At 39.2% G+C, this 25,204-nt stretch overlaps 1 protein-coding gene across 4 annotated transcripts in view; it reads right to left on the bottom strand.

Moving 5' to 3' along the window:
• MCF2 (MCF.2 cell line derived transforming sequence) overlaps positions 1-25,204 on the bottom strand; it is a 114,584-nt gene that overhangs the window by 31,571 nt on the left and 57,809 nt on the right. For all 4 annotated transcript variants that reach the window (XM_072956422.1, XM_072956425.1, XM_072956424.1 and 1 more), the window contains exons 5-15: positions 18,850-18,969; positions 17,917-18,033; positions 15,958-16,107; positions 13,419-13,552; positions 12,993-13,107; positions 10,333-10,452; positions 8,812-9,003; positions 7,648-7,839; positions 6,487-6,658; positions 4,792-4,839; positions 1,898-1,935 (exon numbers count right to left, since the gene is read on the bottom strand). In XM_072956422.1, coding sequence (XP_072812523.1) covers positions 1,898-1,935; positions 4,792-4,839; positions 6,487-6,658; positions 7,648-7,839; positions 8,812-9,003; positions 10,333-10,452; positions 12,993-13,107; positions 13,419-13,552; positions 15,958-16,107; positions 17,917-18,033; positions 18,850-18,969 — 1,398 coding nt within the window. The remainder of the gene's footprint in view (positions 1-1,897; positions 1,936-4,791; positions 4,840-6,486; positions 6,659-7,647; positions 7,840-8,811; positions 9,004-10,332; positions 10,453-12,992; positions 13,108-13,418; positions 13,553-15,957; positions 16,108-17,916; positions 18,034-18,849; positions 18,970-25,204) is intronic.

A 25,204-nucleotide genomic window follows, 5' to 3' on the forward strand; every position in this document is an offset into this window, starting at 1 on the left:
CATAAACATGGATGGTATCAAAAAATCCAATGATACACTCCCGGGCTAACAAGACACGCAGAACTATCTGTTGTGTCTTGAAATGGCTGTAACGTGTTCATCTCACTCTGCTCTCTGCCCCACGTCAGTTGTTGCTGCAAGTGACCTCTCTGATCCTAAACTGCTGCCTTAGTTTGCAGACTCGAAAGGACTTGGACAGCCCTACTGAGTCAGCTGCATGAGATTTGTGATGGTTATTTGCTCTTCAGAAGCATATACTAGGGATCTTGGTTGTCCTGGACAGCTGAGCTTGCAAAAAGCTTAACCTCCAGGTAATGTAGTGTTACTTCATGACAACTAGAACTGAAACTCAAGTACAGGATCTAGCGGCTAAAACCATCTCCACAAAATATGACCTCTTTGTTACTGATACATGGGGAATAGAACATTCACTGACTGCTTTCTGTATACTGTGCAGTCGCTGTCCTAGGTGCTTAACACACATCATTATATCTCATCTTCTCAGCAATTTAGCAAGCGATGGCATGCTTATCCCCATCCTCATTTTACAGACGGGAAAACTGACGATCAAGATAGTCAGCCACCATTATCATGCTCCCTCTTTATAAGTGTGCTTTGATTTCTGTCTGCTCAATGTACCAAGTGTTATCATCATTTTAAATAAGTATAATTAAGACTGAAAATCTTGTATCCTCCACTTATCAGATAGGTATGTGCCATGTACTCCTAACAGGGTTCTGAAACACAAGTTTGGAAAGTTGTGAAACATAATATTTTTAAATGCCTAAGGATTGTGCCAATTGACTTGAATTGGAAGAATATGTGCATTTTGGAACTTGGTTTACCAGCTAGAGATCTCACAAAGACAATGTACAGGCCACAGTCTCCTATATTCTTTCCCCCAGGGATATGCAAATGAATAAAAACACACAGCAGAATATTAAGGTAGTCATGACTGGAAACCTGAACCAAAAGACATGTCAGACCATGGAATTTGGCAGTCAGCCTGTTGCCTGCTTGAAACCAGCAGTCGTGGCTGTACAACGTGATGACCAGACGTGGCATGTCAGTGTAGGGCATTCACTAGCCTGCTAATAACTGGACAAAACACTTAGAACATCACTGTGTACCACATAACTTTTAAAGTACTTCACAAATACTACATTCTTTTATCTTTATACTAACTCCATACTGAGGGTGTTTTATTATTACCCCCATTTTATAGATAAGAAAACTGAGTTCCAGAGAACTTACCCAAGGTCATACAGCCAGTAAGTGATGGAGCCCGGATAAAAGCCAGGCAGTCTAGCTCTACAATCTGTATCACATGCTACACTGCCCCTTGGAGATGTGTTCTTGTCCTTCTTCACCATCAAAAACACACAAAGAAAATGTAGGGTGCAACAGTTATGAGGAGGCTACTCTCTGCAGATACCAGAATATCATGGATAACTGAGGACTTGTGAATCAATCAATGAATGAATAGATGTCTTTTTTGAGCCCAGAGTATGATCCATTAGACCCTGTCCTTTGTCCATGCTTCATCCTCATATCCTAAGGACTAGAATCACTTATGAAAGAAATCTCCTTTTGTAGAAAGGTGCAACGCTATTTACGCTAATTGAAGTGGGGGCAGGAAAGAGAAGCTGGAACTCATATGAAATGTTCTACAGAAATTATTCAGAACTTGAGCCAAGACTTGACAAACTGCTCATATATCTGGGGACATGCCAGTACTGCAATTAGCCACAGTGCAGCCGCAGCTTTTTCTTTTAGATTAAATAGGCCTTCAAATGTACAATATTGGTTTAGTGAATTAAAAATATGGTTTTAGCCTCTATCCCAATTCTGCAACTACAGCAATAAAGTCAATTTTGAATTAATTAATGATATTTACTTTTAAGTTGCTCTGATTTTGTCTCCAAGTCTTCTTCCCTGGTAGAGAAATATGAAAGAATTTCAAACTAGAATTAAAATCAACACTTTAAATAAAAATACGTGCATTCTCTCTTAAATACTTAAAAAGATGTTAATATTCCAACGTCTTTATATTAGTATTTTTAACTCACACTATACATAACAGATGATTGGTTAGACTTATCTATATGATTCCAACTTCTTATACAGCGTGATTTTGCTAGGTATTCACCCATTCTCTCACCCATCAAACATTTGCAGGATTACTGAGCTAGCATGAAGCTAGGTGTTAGTATCTATGATTATTTGCAGATGTAGTGTTCATTCTCATACACAAGCGTTTAATCAGATTGTAGCTCACTGATTATTTTGATTCTGAATCCAAAAGAGTTTTGAAAAAAATCTCAACTAATAATTACAGCATCTAACATTTATTTGGCACTCACTACATGCCGGGCACTATTCTAAGCCCTACACGTGCGTTTTCTTTTTTAACCTTCAAATCAACCCCAAGAGAAGTACTCCTTCTATCCCCATTTTATCGGTAAGTAACCAACGTCACTATCTTGTCCAGGAAGTGGAAGTGGTATCCAAATCCGTAGAGTCTACCGTCCCAATACGTGTTTCTAACTACGACATAAAACAAAATGTCGGCAGCATATTAAAATGCTAAAACAAAACCAAATAAAACAAAAGAACTTCATCAAAATTCCAAGCTTTCACCTTTTGCTTCTTCCTGTGTAATCTTTCTTTTTCTTTCTGTTCTGTTTACAAAGGGTGAGCCCCTGGATTATTAAGCAAGACCTCCAAAGCCCAGGGCATGGTCCAGGCAAAGACTAGGTCATTTAAGTCCCTAATGGAAAGGGTGCCACCCACTCAGCCTACATGGATCTCTTCTCCCCACGGAAGGAACAGACTTTTTGTGCTTTCTTCCTCAGTGGGAAACACTGCAAGGCCCACCCAGGGACAGGCTCTGCTGTTAAGTTCTCTAAATCTTATCCTTCCCTTTCATTTATTTAAAAGCATACTCTATATAGGAATGGTAACTTTATATAATATATATGTAAATGTATAAATACAAATTAGACTCAGTGGCAATTACCATATAAAATCAACTTCTCAATAAATACCGGTGTCTATCACTTTAAAGAAACTTGATATACAGAGATCCAAAGCTATTTATAAAAGTAACTTAGGGGGCTTTATTAATTAGCTTGACTAATTAAGTCTTTGTAAGTACATTAAGAGATGAAAAAGGAATATCACAACCTAGGAGGAATGCATCTTTTTCTGCAAAGCAAGGCAGATGTATTCATTCTTTTCACAACGAGAATATATAGAAAATTATCAAGCACCTATACTGTCCGCTAAGCTCCATGTGTGGGGCTGGGGATACAAACATGATCTGCACAACATCCCTGCTCTTACAGAGCTTAGTCTAGCAAGAGAGACGGAAAACAGGCAATTGCGCTAAAGCTGAGAAGAAATGAAGGGGGGCTGGGTATCACATAGCATGAATACCTGACCAAACTGGGGTGCAGGGGAGGAGGAGAGGCAGGAAGGAAAAGCTCACGTGAAGGAAGTGGCCCAGAAAGAGGAAACCTAACTGCAGAGTGGGAGCTAAGCTCAGGGAGAAGGGAGAGCGAAAGGCACAGTGCTCCAGAGAGAGCGCAGGATGTGGAAAGTCCAAAAGGCAAGACAACTAGGAGCATGTGAGAAGGGGAAGCGGGAAGCAGGGAGACTGTTGCAGTTGTCAAGGCAACAGATGGTGTTAGCTTGGATTCGGGACGCGGCACTGAGGGCTAGCAGTGGGCTTGGAAAGAAATAGATTTTTTGACTGATTAAGAGGTGGGACGTGACCGAGAAAGGGGAGCCAAAGGCCCAGGCTTGGGCAACTGGAGGAATCACGGTGCTATTCACTGAGATGAGAAGGTTTGCAGAAGAAATGCATCAGTTTCGGGTACCCTGAGACTGAGCTGCTCACGGGAAATTCAGGGAGGCAAACGGTAAATGCAGACTCTGAAGTATGGGAGAAAGATCTAGACTGGAGCTATGGATTTAGGGGCTTGAATCACATTTTAACCCTCACAAACAATGTCCTACCATAACTTCCCTCGGTATTAAATGTTAATTCCACAAGTATTTATTACATCCTGCTAGGTTTCAGGCACTGTGCTAGACGTAAGATTCTACTTGATGCAAATTAATAAAAATAAACAAACAAAAACAACAACTGAAAAAATCAGTTTGACTTATTTTATAAAAAATTAACACCAATGTTTTGGTTTGAGCAAATCTTATATATTTGGCTTAGCAATTAAAAATCTTGAAGAATTATTTGGAACTGATCGTTATAATCCCTATTACTCACAGACCAATGAGGTGAAATGAACAATATCTGTAGCATAAATAATGCTCTGATTTAATTTAGAAAGCATGATGGATAGCAGATAAAATGATTTCTCCATCCTTGTCATTGATTCAGTAAGCAGTCTTCTTCCTCATAAATATATTAGGCAGTTCTAAACTGAGGCAAATGCAAGCTACTCCCAACAAATAGTTTTACTGTGGGTGACACAGAGCCTCTGAAATGAAGAAAGTTTGATTTATTTTAACATTGCCAATTGGTTTTTTTTGCATTCTTTTTATGAGATGTCATTTGATGAAAGAGAATAATCTACTTTTTCTATAGTTATCTTCCAAGGTAAGTTTAATACTGAGAGAATAATGGACAGTTATTATGGGAAAAAAGGAGAAAGTTAATCGTAGGCAGAATGCAAGAGTAAACTGCTGCTGGTTTTTGATGCCAAACTGATTTTTCCCACGTACACAAACTCAGAAAATGTACTGACAAAAAGTAATAAAGATGGGTACCTTTTGAAAAAAGTTTACATGCTTGAAAGAAAGAGTATCCAACTCCCACTGCAGAAAGAAAAAAAAAATGAAACAACACAAAACAAAATGTACTTTTAGTGTCTAAGGCCTTGAGTGAGTTTTCGGCAGTCTCCTCAGAACCCTGTACCTCAAGCTGAGGTGCCCCAGTTTGGAACTCCTTCAGAGGAGTCGAGCTTTTAGAGGACCATAAAGCAAGAAGCTTCAGTCAGAGGGAAGTAGTCTAGTTAACTGAGTACTTTTTTATATTCTGTAAATTTTTTTCACTTTGTCGTCACAACAACACTTTGCAGTCAGTGGGTAAAATTGTTCCTGTTTTACAGATAAGGAAACCAAGGCAAAACCAACAAAAAGAGGTTAAGTTACTGCCCAAGGTCACACACCCTGGTAACAGCCAGAAATCTAACTGAGCTCTGCCTTCTGCTTAGATATATCAACCTATTCTATTTTTATTCTAATAGCTGCTGGGGTTTTTTTTTTACCCCCTATTGGTTTTTTGTTCTTTTTATTCTTTTTTTCAGTATCTTCTTAGTATTATTCATTTATTGCTCACAGTTTAACTTGTGAGTGTATTTTTATATTTAATAACTATTAACTATGTAACTTGTATCATCCTAGCCTAGTTCCCTGCTTTCATCACCTCATTTTCATCTGATCTGTGCTGGGGCTGAGCTGGATTTTGATATTCATTATGCTTGGCTCGGGCTTTTTCTGATTTTCAAAGCAGTTCTCATACATTAATGAAGTCTCTGATTCTCTCAGATCAAAGAGTATGAATTTAGTCCCATGCTCACCCAACTCAACTAACTTAGAGCCCCAAAGGCCAAATTACTTTGCCCAAAAAGGCCCCAGAGGAAGCTCAAGGAAAACCCTGGGGCAACAGTCATCTTATTTCCAGAGCAGCTCAACACCACAGTGAGGATAATTGTTTTATCCCATCAAATGTCAAAAATAGAGATGGATATATTACATGTTTAAAACTGGTCTACGGGAGGAGGGTAAAGCTCAGTAGTAGAGCGCATGCTTAGCATGTACAAGGTCCTGGGTTCAATCCCCAGTACCTCCACTAAATAAATAAATAAATAAACAAACAAACAAACAAACAAACAAACCAATTATTTCCCCCGAAAAGTAAGCAAGTAAGTAAATAAATAAATAAATAAAATAAAATTAGTGTACAAAGATTAAAACGAGTAAATAAACTCTGTAACAGTTAACTACGAGCGAAATTATTCAGTTTACCTGTACCTATCTAGAAAAGGCAATCCATTCAATTATCTAAGCCATTCACTTACTAGAAGCTTCTAAGAGCCAAATAACAGTTTATCTCAATAAGTGGTAAATGCACACGTGTATATACCAGTTTCACACGCTTTCCTCCACCTGCTGAAGAAAAGGGTGAGTTTGATGCTACTATAATGTTCCTATTCATTGCGAGACTTGAACAGTTCAGTCCAGATTTTCATCATCCTATACTGTACTATATTACTACTATGTTTAACTATTGTATGATAATCTCTATCATGACTCCTGCCTTCTGCAATATAGTATAAATGTGACCAAAGATGCTTAAATAAAATTTGTTTCTCGGGATTGAAGAATGAGTTCAGTATTTACACCAAGAGTAACAAAGTAAAAAAAGAGAGAGATAGAAAAGGGGAATGTAAGGTACTTTACCTTGTTTAGATGAAAAATATGGTGGTCTAGATCCGATCAAATTGTCAGAAGCAGGTACTACAAATGGGATTGGCCTCACATGCTTATCTGTCAGGCTTCTGAAGCCGGCTTGTTGGTTCTCAAATATACTTCGAATGTTTTCAAGCTTGAGTTGTACAGTCTGCATCTGAACCTGCAGGTTGTATAAGAATTCTGTGAAATAGTTTCTGAAATGGGGTCATTACAAATTCTTTTACATTTCTCAGACTCAAACAGTCAAAAAATTAATTTAGTTCAAAATATAACTAGAAAATATTTAGGAAAGTAATGGCAACAGATTAGTGGCTTATTTCACATGGTTATAAATCCAGAAGGTCTCAACCAAAACAACTTGAAGAAGAAATTAATCAAGCAGTCATGAAATAGGTCACTACATAAAATGATTCACCTTTCATTGGCTGGAATGGTTAATGGCTGGAAAAGAAGGCATGTTCAGTGTTGCCACAGCTATGTTTCTGACTTTTCTGGGGCATTCCCCTAAGATCTGCAGCTAAGCATGGGTTTAGATACTGCTCCAAACTTACAAGTCATTAGACATTTTAGCAGCAAATAGCAACACAAATGCTCTTATCTACAAGAGTGGAGAGAGTGTTTCATGGCAGCTGCAACGGGGTGGAGCTGAACTAACCTCAATCTTCCTCACTAACACCAGCTTCTGCGGCTCCCCCTTCCCCAAGAAGATCCAGATCCTTCATCCCTTCATCCTCAAACTGGGTAGGAAGCCAGCTCTGTGTCCACAGAGCAGCTGCTGGTGGTCAGTGTAGCACAAAGGAAAGGGTAGAGTGCTCCTGATATGGGCCCAATATTCAAGGACAGCTTTGGGTCTTTCTCCAAGGAATGTGCAAGAAAATGTATGTGAGAGGTCCTAGTATGTGAAAAGGGTTCAAAAATAATGCAGTCAGAGCTCCAAAAGGAAATTACTCTTCATTATAAAGCAAATGTAAGTCTTTGGATTCTTTGATGCTTAACTGTGGCTTTAATATAACCCCTAATCCTTAAGAGAACTGCAATATAATTGCAATGTGGTGTAAAGTTACCTGTGAAAGAGTAAAGCTCTTTTTAACACTACCACAATTATAGTTTTTAAAAATGTATTTACTCGCCCCCAAAAATGCCTCTTACCTTGAGTTCAGGAGATAAAATTACGTCAAATTCATATTGTAGGGTTTCAGGATCATAATTTATAAAGGGTACAGCCATCTCAAGAAAATTTTCAATGTCCTGGAGGGCTTTCTGAGCATCTTCTTTAGACTGAAACTTTTCTATTTCTTGATTAGCGAGAAGGCACTCTCCTTCATCACAGCACTGGCGAGCCTAGTGAGCAAATCGCACAAACACACACACACACACACACACACACAATGAATGAAGAAAGAAATATGTTTGTCCCTTGGGAGAGTGTTTATCAAGCCTCACTTCTGTGAATCAGAGTTGTATTTAGAGCTGTTAAATAATAAAGATATCTGGGTTCAACCCCCAGAAATGCTGATTCAGTAGCTCTGGGTGTAAGCCAGGCATTTTTATTTCTACAGCACTCTACAGGTATGTCTGATGCACGGCCAAGGCTGGGAAGTGGTGCACTTATTTCATAACAAGGAATTCACTCTGCAGCATGAGTCTGACCATTCTCTCCACACTAGCACTTGAGCTGCATCCTAGTTGCCCCAAATCAATAACTGAAATAGAAACTCCTAGCAAAATGTCAAGTGTAATATAAATGCGTAATGATTGCCGAGGACAGATAAAAGTTTCCTTGCCAGAGAAGGCGATGTAAAGATGAAAATGTTCATGTTCAGATCCAGTGCCTATAAGTGATACCCCTATTTTATATTCCACTGCCACAATCAGAGCCTCTCTCCACTGCCCAATCATCAAGGGGTCAGACCCACCAGCCACGGAGGAATAGTTTCCAATCACTGTTTAATTTTTTTATTGCTGTAACTATGAAATGTGGAATGAGTGTCTAGACTTTAGCAAAACGCCCCCAGGGCTTCTAAAAGTGTTCTGATTGCAAACTATCACCAGAGCGGAGGCTTCAGAAGCGTACCCAAAATAGGGAGGAAGCCATCACAAACACCATCTCAACAGTCAAACAGAGGCTGAAATTCTTAGAATCCTGGACCTGCTGTGGATACTCCCAAGTAGAAGGAGTTAATAAATATAGTCAAACTCAGGCCTTCAGATGTCTTACAAACTTGATTCCAAAGCTATGTACCAGACCCTCATCCTATAACTCGGGGAAAAAATGGATCTTTTTCAGAAATGTGCCATATCCCATGACACTACCTGCTGTAGGAGTTTATGCATTTTGAAGGTCCTGCTGAGCTGTATCCGTTTGGCTTTGATCTCATTCACCAAAATATCGGAAAGGTAACGTAGCTCATTGCACCTCTGGCAGATCAAATCCAGGGCATAGTGGTGACTTGCTGCAAGTCTGTGTCCGTGTAATATCACGAACCGGGTCTTTGCCAACAGATCCTGATGTGAAGAAAGAAGGGAAACAATAACCACATGATCTCTGTCCAAATGGAGGGGGAAGAGCAAGTAACTGGGCAGCAACTTGGTTGAGATATTATCAAAAACATGGTTTGGTGGCATACTTCTGCAGGCTGCAAAAAAGCCCACAGTTATAGCAATCAGCTATCGCGGTGACGTCATCAGAAGCTCAGGTGCTTCTGGTAACAGAAATAGAAAACGAACCAGCCCGCCCAGAATGTGGATGAGATTTGCTTCTCCTGGTATGTGGAGATTTAGAACAGAACTGCATAGAGGTAGACGCCAGCCAAGGGAAAGCTAAGGGATTTCACATCATCTCCACCTTGGAAACCTCGTTAGATCCAGTTGGCATCTACCTGACTGCTTTACACACCTGAAGTGACCATCACTGCGTTCCCTTGTCAAAAGGGATGTCAGCAGCCTGGTTTCCACCCTATCAACTACTGACTGCCCCCCTCCTTGTGAGTACTTACTATATATCCATATACTCAAGTACCGTGCTAGGTGTTTTATCTACAGCATCTAAATAAATCCTACAATCACTCTGCAAAGTAGGTCATTACATCCTTAATTTATAGATGAGGACACTGAAGCTTAGAAAACTTAATTTACCAAGATCACACAGCTAGTAAGACTAAGTAGATCTACCTGTATGAATCTATGCATATATCAAATGATGGTTATTTAAGGAATTATGTTCTTGTATGTTTCCATCATTTCCAAATATCAAATAACATTCTTGATAGACATGTTTCTAGCTTCTTCAAAATGATTTCTGCTCTTGGTGGACCTGAAACAGTTACAACTATGTGACATATTTGCTGGGTCACCTCAGGCCCACGCTGAACAGAAACAGAATATATCCTTGAGGAAATTGGACCCCAAAGATGACAGGTGAGGAGTTTTTCAAGTGTGTCCATGTTCTACTGGAGATCAAACAAGTCCAACTGAAAGAATTATGGGCTGACTGACATGACAACAGTTGACTGAGCAAAAATTCTTTTTGAAAGGGCTATCCTAAAGATTACAACTCAAACATTGGAGGAACTAAGGTGATGGGCAGTAGAAGGAATCAGAACATGTGAAATCCGTAAAAAATTTATTGACTTGAATATACACAATTTAAAAAAAAACTTTACATTTTTTGTAAAAGAAAAAACAAAAACAGAATATAGACAGACCAATATTATTGAACGAATTATACAGATTGTTGCTATGAGAGATTAATCATAAGAAGAGTTTATACTACTAAAAACCATCAAAATGTAACTATTATACTCCACAGAGAGAACATATAAAATGCAATCTTACCTGAGAATTTTCATCTAAGCTTTCCAACTTTTTAATTTTTTGTTTCACTTGAGCTATATTCCCTGTTACGTCTGCCAACTCTGCTTGTTGATTTAAGAGAAGTTCAACTTCACTCACGAGCTAAAAATAGGGGGAAAAAGTCTTAAAAGCATACAAATTATTAGGTATTTCCCCTTAATAATCAAGTTTTGTAGTAAATGCTATTAATTAAGAACATCAATATGGAAAAACTGCACATGTGGAAAATGTTTTCAGTTATTTTATTCATAGAAATCAATATAATCTGTTAAAATTTAACCCAGTAGACATCAGTATGTACTGATGATCTATGGATACGTATGGAAGTATATATATGTGCATATACATGCCTATATATTCCCTAGCTCTATGGTGAATGGTTCTAGAAACAAAGACTCTTTAGCAGCTAGGAACACACCTAGCACCCAGATCTTGGTCTTTTAACATCAATTTCCAGAAAAAGAAACTGGGGCTTCTCAGGAAAATGGCTGGTTCCAGGGCTAAGACAGAGCAGGAATAAGATGAGCTTGGAACAGCTCTTTACACAAGAAAGTAAAGAAGTGATTAAAACGTTTGGACATGTCACAAGGACACAGTAGCCAATTTGAAATGCCAAAACAGTTAAGAACGGTAATGAATTAAAAACTAGGAAGCCATGAACCCAATAAATAGATAAATACCAAATAGCATTCTCGATAGACATTTTTCTATCTTCTTCAAAATGATTTATGCTCTCGTTCCTATTGGTGGGCCTGAAACAGTTACAACTACAAGACATCTTTGCATGGAAAAATCAGCATTTCACAACCATCATAGTGAAGATTGCTTGACATAGGAATCATCAAGTGATGCTAAACTTATGGAGAATTTTTGATGGGAAGCAAGATATTTGCATGGCTTTAAATTTTCTCTCCACAGATTCCATACCAGTTGCACGAGGAGGGAAAGAAAAGTTAACTATACAGTGGAGAAATTCAACAGCACGCTGACAGGGTGATCAAAACCCCTACCAACAATGAGCGGCAGGTGGACCTCATCTACCTGCAGATGTGATACCCTCAGAAGGACACATCACTTACCTAGTATTCCTGCTGGTCATGCAAGATTAATCTAATCATGAGACAACATCAGACAAACTCAAAATAATGAGCAGTTTGTTTCAAAAAATGACTGTTTTTTTCCAAAAGACCAGTGTCATAAAAGACAAAGGCTATGGAAATGTTAGAGATTAAAGGAGACTAAAGAGACATGACAACTTAATACAATAGCCGACCCTCTAGACTGGATCCTGTACTGGAGGGGAAAATGATATAATGGACATGATTAAGGCAATTGACAAAATTGGAACGCTGATGGCAGATAATATAAAAGTATTGCATGACTGTTAAATGTATAAAATTTGATCACTGTACTGTGATTATACAAGAAAATATTCCTATTCTGTATGTTTAAGAATATCTTAAGCTTGAGAATATTCAAATTTTTTTGTGAGTCTGAATTTCCAAATTAGCTTTTTTTAGTTGCCATTTCTAAATATGCAGAACCTATCTGCATGTCCCTATGAGATACGGATCGTGTCAGTGAGATTACCATTCAAGACAAACGACAACAATACTGGTCAGAGGCAACAATGACTTCAAGAAACAGAGTATAACCACAGGACAAGAATGTCACATGGAGGCAAAGTAACGTATAAGTAGAGGCACCATGGATTTGTTCAAGAAAAGTGTTGTTTTTGCATGTGTTTGGTTGGGGAGGAGGGAGAGACACAAGTATCTGGAAGGACCAAGAGCAATCTGACCTATTCTTCTGCTAAGAAAGGTCTCATGGAGAGAATGGCACTTCAAAATCTGTCTGAATCCCTGGAGGGAAAAGGCTGGTAGTAAGCGTCCGAATGCTGTGCCCCTCCCTGGACTAACTCCGCGAGAACAAATGCAACGCCAAGCAAGTAAGCCATGCGCGGGCAGAAGCCAGCTGACCACATGCACAAGGGTGAGGAGGTGAGTTTTCCTTGGATCCCTGGGAAAATTCTACAACAGACACTGTGAGGAGCTTGGACGCTGACTACAAAAGAAAAGAAGAAAATAAATCCATGTCTCTTGACCATACAGGATGGATATTCCAGAAGGATGGAACTAGAATAAACTTGTAGCCTTTTAAATAATGTGTAATTAAACATGGTTTAGTTTCATCCATAAGGCTTTCCATAGAAATAAATTGCTAGATCAGAAAAAAAATGTTTGGTTACAGTATATTAAATATGGTTAGCATAGGGATATGGTGTTTAAAATATCTTGGAGGAAGTTGGTGTTATTTCCTTGGAAAGTTATCCCGTAGTCCAAAAGTATTTTATATCTAAAATAAAATTGAATAAGAAACATCAGTGTAGATAGCAACTTTGTCGCTGTCATATATGTTGGCACTCAAGTGTTCTCTCATAGGAAATGAATAAAGCCAGAGAAGTCTCAGCACCTTAGTAGCTGTTTTCTTCATTCTCAGTCAAGGCTTACTCACACTTGCCTCCTTTTCGCCTCTCTGGGTATAAATGGGCATCTTGTGAGACTGTGTTTCTGATGATCAAGGAGTAAGAACCTCCAGCATAATGAAAAAAAAAAACTGTATCAAGGAATGTTTGAACTGACCTCTTGAAAATCTTGCTCAAACTTCCAGAGTTGCAGATATTGCTCCATTTTTAGTTGGTGTTTTTCCCAAAATCCATCAAAAGCTATTTCCATGTCATGTACTTGAGTCAGCAATCTTAACAAAGAAAAGTCATAGAATTCCTTTGAAAAAACAATCTGTGTTGCAAGTATATAGATAAACTGGTTTGGACATTAAGAATTACGAGCAAGTCACAGCCCATGACATGTGGTCCAGGCAGCAACCATTAGTGTCCACTGACCTTCCTCTACAAGCAAACTAATCTCTGTGAGACAACTCAGGAAGGAGTTCTCAGATTCCCAGAGGTCCAGGAATACTTTCACACTTAACAGATTACAGCAAAAATGGATTGTTCTCTTTCAAAAGTATAAAATAAGTAACTCCTAATCAAAAAGAGTACTACTCACTTATTAATCGTTTGCCAGTCACCGCTAATTTGCTGATGATGTTCAAGTCTTGAACTGACAGCATCTCCGGTGTCAGGCACTTCCAGATTTGTTAGCAGAATTTTTCCTTCTTTGGTTACAGCTGTAATATCATTCTGTACAAAGGCACAATAGGAGGTGTCAGCCTGTTGGTGACTTATTCTGAATGACCTGGGGAGAAGCAAGCATGCACCAACAGCATGCAGAATAGAAACAGCAGTTCTAGAATGGCCTTTGCTTTCATAACTGAAAAAATCAAGGAATACCTCAGTACCACAGAATCCAAAAGCTGTGAGGATCTCCAAGAAGCCTCTGCCTATTGAGATGGACATTGCGATCACTATTTTTATAAGATCTTTACAAGTAAAAGTACCCCATGCTCCGTTTGTAGCATCCTTCTCTCAGTTCTAATTTAATATGGAAGCAACCTAAGTGTCCATCGACAGATGAATGGATAGAGAAGATGTAGTATACATACACAATGGAATACTACTCAGCCATTAAAAAGAATGAAGTGCCATTTGCAGAAATATGGATGGACTTGGAGGGCACTATGCTAAGTGAAATAAGTTAGACAGAGGAAGACAAATAGTGCATGATATCACTTATATGTGGACTCTAAAAACTAAAACAAACTTCTGAATATAAAAGAGAAACAGACTCACAGATAGAGAACAAACTTGTGGTTACCAGTGGGGAGAGAGAAGAGGGCAGGGGCAAGGGAGAGCTAGGGGATTCAGAGGTACAAACTACTAGGTATAAAATAAGCTACAAGGATATATTATCCAGCACAGGGAATATAGCCAATATTTTATAATAACTATAAATGGAGCATAACCTTTAAAAATAGTGAACCACTACATTGTATGCCTGAAACTCACCTAATATTGTAAGTCAACTATATCTCAATTTAAAAAGAACGTTCTAATTCATTCTGTTCTATTCTCCCAATGTTTTTAATGTGTTCTAGTAAAGCAGTAGTACCATAATAATATAAAGAACTACACTACAGCATACAGTTATAGGTAATATTTAATGTACATTCAGATATAGTTAGATGTCCTTCCTACTAATCCTTAATTGTCACCAATTACTGCCTGCCAAAAGAATTATGTTACTTCACACTTGAATTGACTAATTCTCCATGAAGCATGTGCTTCTATTCAGAAGGTCTTAACCTTAGAGGGTTGATCTTTAGGCATCTAAGAGTGATCTACGACTTCCTTCAGGAGATCTAAGGGCCCTCTGAAACTTTAAGCAAAAATTTGGATGGACATGGATTTTTCTGGGTTCCATGATACCACCACCAATATGAAAGAAGAACGTAAACATAAAGAGCTAGTATTTATGAAGTGCCGAGTATGTGCCACACATGGTTTTACATACATCACGTACGTGCTTCATGCCATCCTCACGACAACCCTACAAGGTACGCATCACCACCACCACCATCATCATCATCATCATCGCCACCATCATCGGCATCATCCTCATCATCAACCCCATTGAGCATCTAAGGAAAGAGACTCTGAGAGGGTAAGCAAATTACCCAATCAGACAGTTTGTGAGGGACAGAGTTTTTTTCCCTTGAATAGAGTTTTGCTTTTAGATTATGATTCAAAATTTCAGTTTCTCTTCTCAATTCCAAAATGTCACCTCCACGTAGAGCTTGTACCTGTCGTCAGTGCCCCCAGCGTGCCTGTTATCACATGAAGGACGTGAGTTATACAGGGACGCCTGGTGCTTGTTCAGATCATTCTTAAACTTTAGAGGGAAAGTGCATCTAAAAGTACTTGGTGATTGTCTGAAATGTGACTCAGAAGCCTTCAAAACACAACACTCCAGACAACAGGGGAGGAGAGCAAACTCAACTCGCCAACAAGAACTAGTGCTCTGCAGAAAAGCAAGCTTGTGATGGATTTAGCAATGTTTGGCTTGGTCACAATGCTAGTCCACGGCAGCTCTGGGACAAGACTCCTCATGAAGTCCTCCTTCTCCAGTTCACACTGTCCCTGCGCTGGATGTTAAAACAGAACACCTGTCTGCCTCTTGCTTCTCACTCCAGCTTTCCAAATGAGAGGGCCTTTCCCTAAGATAAAGAATGCACGGTAACAAAAATGACGGTGGATTTCTTATTCGGAGCATTTACAAACTATTCTATTTACAAATGAACAACTTCTCCAGAGAATGCACCATTTCTCTGCAAATGCAAAAAAGGGACACTTCGATTCCGCATATCCAGGACATTGTCCTTTTGTAAAGCATTCTTGTTTTTTTAATAGTGGGCTTTAGAATATAGAAATATGCACAGGTTGGGGTGTAGCTCAGTGGTAGAGTGTATGCTTAGCATGCACAAGGTCCTGGGTTCGATCCCCAGTATCTTCATTAAAATAAATAAATAAATATCATATATAAATAGAGCTTTTGTCTCCCTCCCCAGCAATCTGTGAAACGGACACAGTGAGCATGTCTATAGAAAAAGCCCATGGACAATTTGGTTTGTCCCCTCTATCAGACATACCTTTAACAGGTGGTACCTTTCAGAACGAATTGCCAGAATTTCTTCTATTGAAGGAATATCATCTGGTAGTTCTGTCTCAGCCAGTTCAGTTCCAAAGGACTGTAACATCTGAGCCATGTCTTTCACTGTGAGGGCAAAATTTTCTATAGCCTGCAAAGAGCCCATGATTCTTTTAATTCTATGGAAACTCTGCCAGCACTTCAAACCCTAGATCAGTAATTGGAAACATTATGCTGTACACCAGCAATTGACACAACATTGTAAACTGACTAGACTTCAGTAAAAAAAATAAATAAATTTAAAAACCTAGATCCATAGTGGTATTTATTTAGGTATGACAGCAAACATGTACTATGAACTGTCCTCTGCTGAGGAAAGTTGGCACTGCCCTTGACAATCAATTCTAACTTTGCATTCAAGCCTCTCAGAAACTAAAGTGAGGTGAGGAGTCTTCTTGAATGTCTTTTATCTAAACTTCTGCACTTATTTCTTGAATACCAATGAAAACAATTTCTTAAAGATGCCAAGGGACAACTCGTGTTATAACACTAAGCAAAAAAAGTTATATAATTGTACATCCAGTATTTTCTCAACAAAGTACAAGACAAAACGCAATTATAAATGACACTAGGGAAACAATGTGAAACTTATCAGCGGTTGCTTTAAATGGTGGGATAGTGACTTGCTTTATTTGTATGTTTTACAGACTTTCCTGCAGTAGGAAAAAAATACAGCAGATTAAAAACTAAAAAATTAGGAACCAAAAAAAAGATGCCATGTACTGAATAATTTGTTTGATGCTCTTGAAAATCAGTGTTTTCCTTATTCTAGTAAACTCTAAATTGTTAAATTGCTTTATAGTAACTTTACTTCTGAAGAGACATGAGAACAACAAAGCTACTTTATATTATCATTCTTCAGCAAGTATTAGCATTCCAAACAAGGCGATGGACTACAGTGACGGAGGAACAATGAGTCACAACATTTCATTTCAGCTACTGCAGAAAATTTGAAAGTGTGGCTCCAAAGGCTCTGTTGCCCTAAAATGTCACGTAAGGTTGCGTGGTTTATTTTGTTTTCAAAACCGAGGACTCAGAGAAAGAAGGACAACATGTAGAGACCACATAAACCCTTTGTTTACCACGCAACTCAAGGTATCCACTCTTTTATTTATAGCTTTACAGGTTATTAAAGGCTCGATACTGATTATTTTGACAATACACTTTCATACAAATGAACAGGACTGCTGAATGAAGGACGAGGAAAACAGAATTCTGATTTAATTAAATATCATTATTTCCTTCAGAAGGGGTTCCCATATCTCTGGGATTTGGAGCAAAGATGCTTCTAAGACAAATTCACAGTGATGAGTCACAGGGACCTGGCTTGTTCGTATGCTTCTAGAACAGAAGGAATCTTTGCTACAAATCCAACTGCCTCGGGAGAATCACTGGGATGATGAGATTAAGAAGATTATTTGCATTTTCTGAGGGCGAGCCATACACCAGGCACAGTGCCAAACACTTCACGTTTGTAATCTCATTTGATCTTCCTAAAATCCTTATGAGGTAAAGTATTATTATCCTCGTTTTATAATAGGAAAACCTGCGGCTGGGAGAGGGTTTGTAAGTTGCGGAAAGTTACACAGCTACAAATCAGCAGTGCTGGGCTTGGAACCCAAACCCTTTGCTTCTTCCAGTTACTACATGGCCACGGGAGGAGGTGGGCAGACAATGATCTCCTTATTCCCTAGGCCTCTCATTCAAGTGCCATCCTCAGTGACTCTTCATCACTTCTAGACATTTCCTATGGGAGAAAATCGGGACGTTGAATTATATATGTTTTTGAAGACTCGGAACCCCAGAAATCTGGTTTTCCCAAAGAGGAAAGAAATTCTCCAACTAGGTTTAAGAGCTACCATGAACTACAGGCTCTCCGGTAAGGGCAGACGAAACGTACATTTCTGAAGATGATCCATTCACTGTGGCAGTACTGCAAGGTGCCGCCTAACTCGGGGGTTAACTGCTTGTCATCAATGTATGTCAGCAAATCACTAACTGAGCTCAGCATAACCACCTATGTAAATAAGCAAGAAAGATACTGTTAACTGTCCTTCGTGGCATCCCTCCATCCACCTGCACAATGAACTTCAGCATTCATTACCACAAAGTCATCTTTTATAAAGGATTCTAAGAATTGTCTCCCACACATACCCACCCCCACACCCACAGGTATACGCTACCTTCCTTCAGGGAGTAACAATTTCCAGTTACAAAACATTTGTCTGCAAAGCAAAAGCAATCTCCATGGAAACCCAAACACCTCATTCTCCCTGATCTCAAAGTTTGCACTGTTCATGGTCAACCTTCTGAAAGAACGTTAAGCCCATAACAGTAGAAGGGCTTTCTGCAGCAAGTTAGAATTTATCAGGAGGGACTGATCTTTTGCAAAAGTACTGAAATTTATGAGCACTCTCTTCCTAACTCTAAAAATGTATAAAAATATCTTTTAAAAAAACACATGGTACTCTGAACTAGCCCAGGATGTAAGTTCGTGGGAGTTCAAATACATAAAACACACACTCCTTTTTTGCCTAAAAATAAAATGTTCTGATTTTATACACACACACACACATACACACATACACATATATAACATATGTGATGACATACATCTTTTTCAAAAGGAACTGCTTTGTTAGAAATTGATTGATCTACTCCTTTATTTTAACAGTAGCAGCAGAAGACTTTTCGGCATTTCAAGTTTACATTTTTGGAAGACAAATTCAACTTTTTTTCTTTTAAATGCTTTGTGACCACATGTAAAACATCAGCAGCGTGGTACCCAGCCTTCACGAGGAAGGGACAAAACATCTAAATAATAGACTCTTACCGGTAGTTTGAGCATGAAATCTTCCTGACTAAATCGAAATCCAATATCTGTGAAAGTTCGTTGCAGAAAACTGGTAGGACGAAGAACCAACACCAAGTGCAAGTTCCCAGGGAAGGAAGCCTGTACAAGGAAAGAAAGAAAAAATTGTCAAAACATGCACTCAACTGAGCACACAGCAGAAAATACATAATTAAACAAAGTTTGAAGTCATAAAAGCCACTAAAGGGATACAACTTTAAAAACGGAGATTGATAAAATCTAAAACCATGAAAATAGAAATAAAACTAATGTAAGGTCATCAGGTCAGATCCTTGTCATGCTCGTGGCGTGGAATTTTCTCACACTAAAGTAAATGCCAAATTACAAAGAATTCGACTCTGAAGCTTCTTTTTAAACTGAGTTATTTGTACTCAAATTGCATTTCATCCCTGTAAAAGAGACCTACGAGGCAGGTTTCTAGAAAAGCCCTAAAAGCCAGAGGGAGTTGAGATACTGTATACTTGGAGGAAACAAGGAAAGAAAACTCCTTTATACACTCATATTTTTATTTCATCCAAGCAACATTCACTGAATATCTTCTGTGTGTCTATTCCATGTATTTAAGTGAACGATTATCAGACACTGTTACTGTTCAGTGTCCACAAATTAATAAAATATAGTCCCTCCCCAGCTTGCAAGAAAATGATAGCCTAATAGTAGAGCTCATTAGTATCATATACTCTATAGCATGATAAGGTGATAAACGAAACAAAGGAATTAGAATAATACACAGCAGGAAGTGACAGCACAGAGCATCCTAGACCTAGGAGTGTCAAAAAAACGTCTCGAAGCATAAGGAGGAATTAAATCGGCTCAGAATGTTGTTCTGGTGCGCCAGTGTTTCCCGGCTTCTTAGAATACTGGCACATGCAGATGGTCAAGAAATAATTGCTAAATCAAAGAACGCAAAAGGCAAGAAGGGCACTGTGCAAAATTAGTGCAGGGTGGGACAGTAAGCCTGATATTAATAACAGACCACCATGTAGGAAACGCTTACTATAAAGGAAGTATTTTGCCAACATTACCACAGTTCCTCTTTCATGATAATCCTGTGAAGCAGTTAGGCTATCCTCTTTTACAGATAAAGAAAGTGAGGCTCAGAGAGTTTAAGTGTAACTTGACCCAGCTGGTGAAGTCTGAATTTGCACCTGAGTCTGCCCCACATTGAGGCCTCAGTTGGGAAAGCTAGAGGCAAATGCTGCTGGGGTGGGGCAGGGGGCGGGGAGGGGTAGCAATAGGAGATGGTACTAGAAAGATGGGTAGAAGCCAGATCAGGAAAGACTTTGGGTTTTTTCCCTGGAGGCAAGGGGAGCCTCTTAAGAGTATTTAAGCAGCAGAGCAACACAATCATTGAGATAGATCACTTTGGCTTTGGCAAATGACTGGATGGGACAAGAGTGGAAGCAAAGAGATGAGCTAGAAGGCTGGAACAGTAATCCCAGCCAGGGATGATGAGTTTCTGAGCTGGAGCAACAACAGCAGGGATGAGGATAGAATTTAGGATTTACAATCCGCAAGGCATGGTGATTGGATGTGCCTGATGAGAAACGACAGACTAGGACAATCAATTTCCAGATTTCTGGCTTGAGTAACTGGATGAATGGTACAATCCTCACTGACATGGGAACACAAGAGAAGCAGGTTTTTCAGGAGGGGAATAAGATACTGATTCCCATTCCTGGACCTGCTGGGTTGGCAGGGTCACCAGAACAACAAGATGATGTCCATCAGACAAATGTACATACAAGTAAGGAGGGAAAGAAGTCTAAACTGGGAATGTAGAATTGGGAGTCATCAGCCTCAAAACAGTGGATTAAAGCATAATAAAGCAAAATATGTCAGCTCAGTGGTAGAGTGCATGCCTAGCATGCACAAGGTCCTGGGTTCAATCCCCAGTACTGCCATTAATAAATAAATAAATTTTAAAGACCTACTTACCTCCCTCTAACAAAAAAAAACCCATGAAAGTGCAAAATATGTCCAAAATGCTTAAAATACAGTCATCTTTCAGGCATGCTGAAATATTAATGATTGAATAAAACTATAAAACAAAAATTAGTAAGATATCATGGGGGCAGGGGTATATGGGAACTCTGGACTTAGTGCTTGCTTTGAACCTAAACCTGCTCTAAAAAATAAAGTCTATTAAAAAAAAAAGAGTAAGTTTCATAGAGGGATAAGACCTAGACTCTCAAAAGACACTCAAAACTGGAGGTCTTTAAAATTCAACTTGAGATGGTGATAAAACACAAAGTAGCAATGAGAACTAGAGTGAGGGAACGAGAACTGAGTGTGAGACAAATAGGTCAAAGAAAGGAGCACAAAATTAAATCAATAAATTAAACAATGATTGTAACTGGGATGCCTCAGAAGTTCCCCAGGTGGCCATACCTGTGCTACCCTGTCCCTTCCTGAAAAACTACTTCCCGTCTGCTACACACTGGATGTTTATGCCCCCCCCCCAATTCATATGTTGAAACATAAAATACAATGTGAGGGTATTTAGAGGTGGGGCCTTTGGGATGTGATTAGTTCACGAGGGTGGAGCCCTCATGAATGGGATTAGTGCCCTTACAAAAGAGGCCCCAGAGAGCTCCCTCACCTCTTCCAACATATGAGGACACAGAGAAAAGACGGCCATCTATGAACCAGGAAGTGGGCTCTCACCAGACACCGAATCTGCCGGCACCTTGATCATGTACTTCAGACTCTAGAACTGTGAGAAATAAATTGCTGTTGTTGATAAGCCACCCAGGCTGTGTGTTCTGTTACAGCAGCCCCTTGGACTAAGACAACCTCTTATTATTCTTACCATTGGCTCTTAATGAGAACTGTTATCTTTCTACATGACCTTGACCTTCTAACACACAATGATTGGTAGTGAGATGGAAATTTGATGGAAGCAGAAACAAAGTCTCACTCTAGGATTTTTCAAAGGAAACTTTGAGGGTGCAGTTCCAGAGCTCCTGGTAGCCATGATTCCTGCTGCTAGAGAAAGCTTATTCCAAAGAACAAAGCCAACACGTACAGAGAACTGGGAATAGAGACAGAAGTGATATCCAATGATATCCAAATGATAATGGATTATATACATAATATATATTTTATTTTATGCTAAGAACTTTCCATAGTTATTGTAAGAATTAAAAGAAATAATGAACATAAAGACACTCTGTCAAATCCAAAAAAAATCAATGAGATAGTTTTTAAAATTTACTTTGGGTTCTTGGAACTATGGACAAGCAGATTTAGATAGAAAACTTTCTTAAGATACGGATAAAGACTTGCTTAAGGGGAAACTCTGATAGGGACTTGTGAGAACTATGGACCTATTTTTAGATTGAGAGCACTCATTCCATTTCTATCCCATTCATTTTAGGAGTTAAGCCTTTCTTTCTCCATGTGGGCAAATAACCAGCTTTATTATTACACTTACCTGCCTTGACCCAGCTTATTTTGTGACTTTCAAATGAAACCGAAAGCATTCTACTTTTGCCAACACTTAAAGCAAAATTACTTTTATTCTTTCGTGGATTCTAGGTTGATCTGGTCTCATCGTCTTTTTCTCTCTGACTCTCCTTAATGTCATTTTCTCTGGTATTGTGTTGGAAATCTCTAGATGCAAGACCCTAGGGATGGTCAAGTTAAAGCCGAAAATACCCACCTCCAAAAATGGGGGTGGGGGTGGGGAGGGACACTATGGGAGCAGAGAAGGCCAGGTGGCAACTCTCTGCCTGAGGTTCTCCTAAAAGTACAAGGCTGTCCCAGCAGCCAGGCCGAGGGACAGCTGATCACACAGCAGAGAAAAAAGCAGAAAGCAGAGAGAAGTGGAGTTGCTGTCCACAGAGCCCACAGGGAAGCGAGTTCAGGCGGGGTCTGGGGGGTACCCAGCTGCTCCTGTGTTGGCTGTCTCATGAACCCAGTCATTGCCTCTATCTGATAAAGCGGTCTGTCCCAAACATTGACAGCTGAACAAAATGCTTCTAAAGATAATTCTACGTTCTCGTCAGATCATTAAGTAAAACCTTCTGATTATTTTCTCATACCTTCTCCTTCTTTAATTCTTTCAAAATGTTTAGTGACTTGCTTATCACAAAGCCTACCGAAATGTGCATTGTTGAATAAAATGCACTATCAAGGATGGAAAGGTCACTGATTGCCTGTATAATGGTACTGGCCATGTTTTCAATTATAGGATAATTTTTGGATCTTCATTGAGCGAACATGCAAATCTTCCTAGAATACATGGATTCTGTTAAGCCAATAGCTACTCTCAAATCTAACAGCCGTCTGAAGGAAGAAAAAACTTGTAGGCAATACCTATTGTTTAGTAGACAGAACCACTAAACAACTGGGTGGCACTCAAACAATTCATTTGGTGTGTCAGAGTTATTTTTTTAGGAAACTAAATCATGCAGTTCGGACCAGGTACATTGTTTCCATCTCTTATGTCCCTTAAGTCCCATGTGTGAATCAGATATACTTGATTTTTAAATCCCAGTCCCAGTCACTTATCCCAAATTTAAACAGGTGCTTAGACTAATTATAGCAAATCCACAACCTCACATGACTTTTCATAGCTTCTCTCCAACAACTATATATATATATATATATGTGTGTGTGTATATATATATATATATATATATACACACACACACATACACACACATTCAGGATCTCTCCAAGCCTTAAGGTAGGGACAGGAGATTGGCTAGCTGGCCATGGGTGGGAGGCTTGCTTTTTACTGAATGCCAATTATGAGAATTATGCTCACCATGAGCATTATTATGACATTGTGCTAAGTATTTTACATGCATTAGGTTCTGTTTTTATCTTCACTTCCCAGTGGGAGGAACTGAGTATGGCAGGCAGAAGAATGATTCCCCAAAGATGTCCACATCCTAATCTCTGGAAGCTGTGAATATGTTTCATTACAAGGCAAAAAGGACTTTGTAAATGTGATTAAGTTAATGATCTTGAGATGGGGAGATGATCTTAGATTATCAGGGTGTGAATGATGTCATCACCAGAGTTATTAGACAGAGGGAGGCAGGAGAGGCAGAGATGTGACCACAGAAGCTGAGGTCAGAGGGATGTGGGGTCATGAGCCAAGGAATGTGGGCAGCCTCTAGAACCTAGAAAGTAAAGAAAATCGATTCTCCTCTAGAGCCTCAGAAAGAACACAGTCCGGCTGACATCTTGGTTTTAGCCCAGTGAGATGAGACTCATTTTGGACTGCTGACCTGCAGAAGTGTAACAACACATTTGTGTCATTTTAAGCTATTAAGTTTCTGGTAATTTGTTACAGCAGCAATACAGACCTAATACACTGAGGCTTTGTGAGGTTAAGCAATTTTTCAGAAACTTCTAGCTTGTAAGTGGCAGAATTAAAACCCAGATTCACCTTCCTCTGCAGAAACTCCTAATGGATAGAAAAAGGATCAACAGGAGGAATTTGGAGAAGCATAGCAAAGATGGTACAAGGATCACGTTCAAGGTCAATAGTCTCCACCTGAAACCTAAAGCAAAGTCAACAAACTTGAATGCCTACCATGTGTGTTTTTGTTTTGTTTTGTTTTAATGAGGTAGGCAGGGTTTAATTAAAACCCAGGCTGAACAAGGTGGAAAGTGGCAATTCACACTCTTCCTATACAGTGATGAGTATTAGGAAATGGTGGGGACTGGGGCAAACTGGAAAGCATGGGGGGCTCACTGGTCAGTTCAGTTAAATGCTGTCATGTGGGAAGGTGGGCCCAGCACTGCCAAATCTATGATTCCTCAAAAGAAGCCAGAAACCTGGATTTCTGTGGGATTTTTAAAGATGGGAAACAAATAGAAAGTTTCTTAAAACACCGGATGGTCTAAACAAAACACAGCTCCGGACCACCAGTTTGCAACCTCTGGACTAAAGCTTCACATATCTGAACCTGGCCCAATATCGATTGTCTGTCCAATTCTCTGTCTCTGACCCCTGGCAGGAGAATCTGGAGGGAACGGAGCACTCTTGAGAAATTTTAACCTGAAAGGCCATTTGGATTTAAGGTCAGTTTGGATGTATCTGCACGGAGCATACATATAGGTGTAGAGAGAGAGTTCTTTTTCTCTCTATATAGGTATTTGTATAAGCAAAAGATTCAAGATAATCTAGTTTAAAGCTAGTATTAACTGAACAATCAAACAGCATATTACATATCATAAACAGTATCAGAGGCACATAATCTTATAGCAAATACAGCTGAACACCATACAGCTTTCTTCCCATTTGATTTCGGGGAAACTACATTTCTACATTCTCGGGTATGTTGCTTTAAGGATC

The sequence above is a fragment of the Vicugna pacos genome, chromosome X, assembly GCF_048564905.1.
Source record: "Vicugna pacos chromosome X, VicPac4, whole genome shotgun sequence".
NCBI classification, from domain to species: Eukaryota; Metazoa; Chordata; class Mammalia; order Artiodactyla; family Camelidae; genus Vicugna; species Vicugna pacos.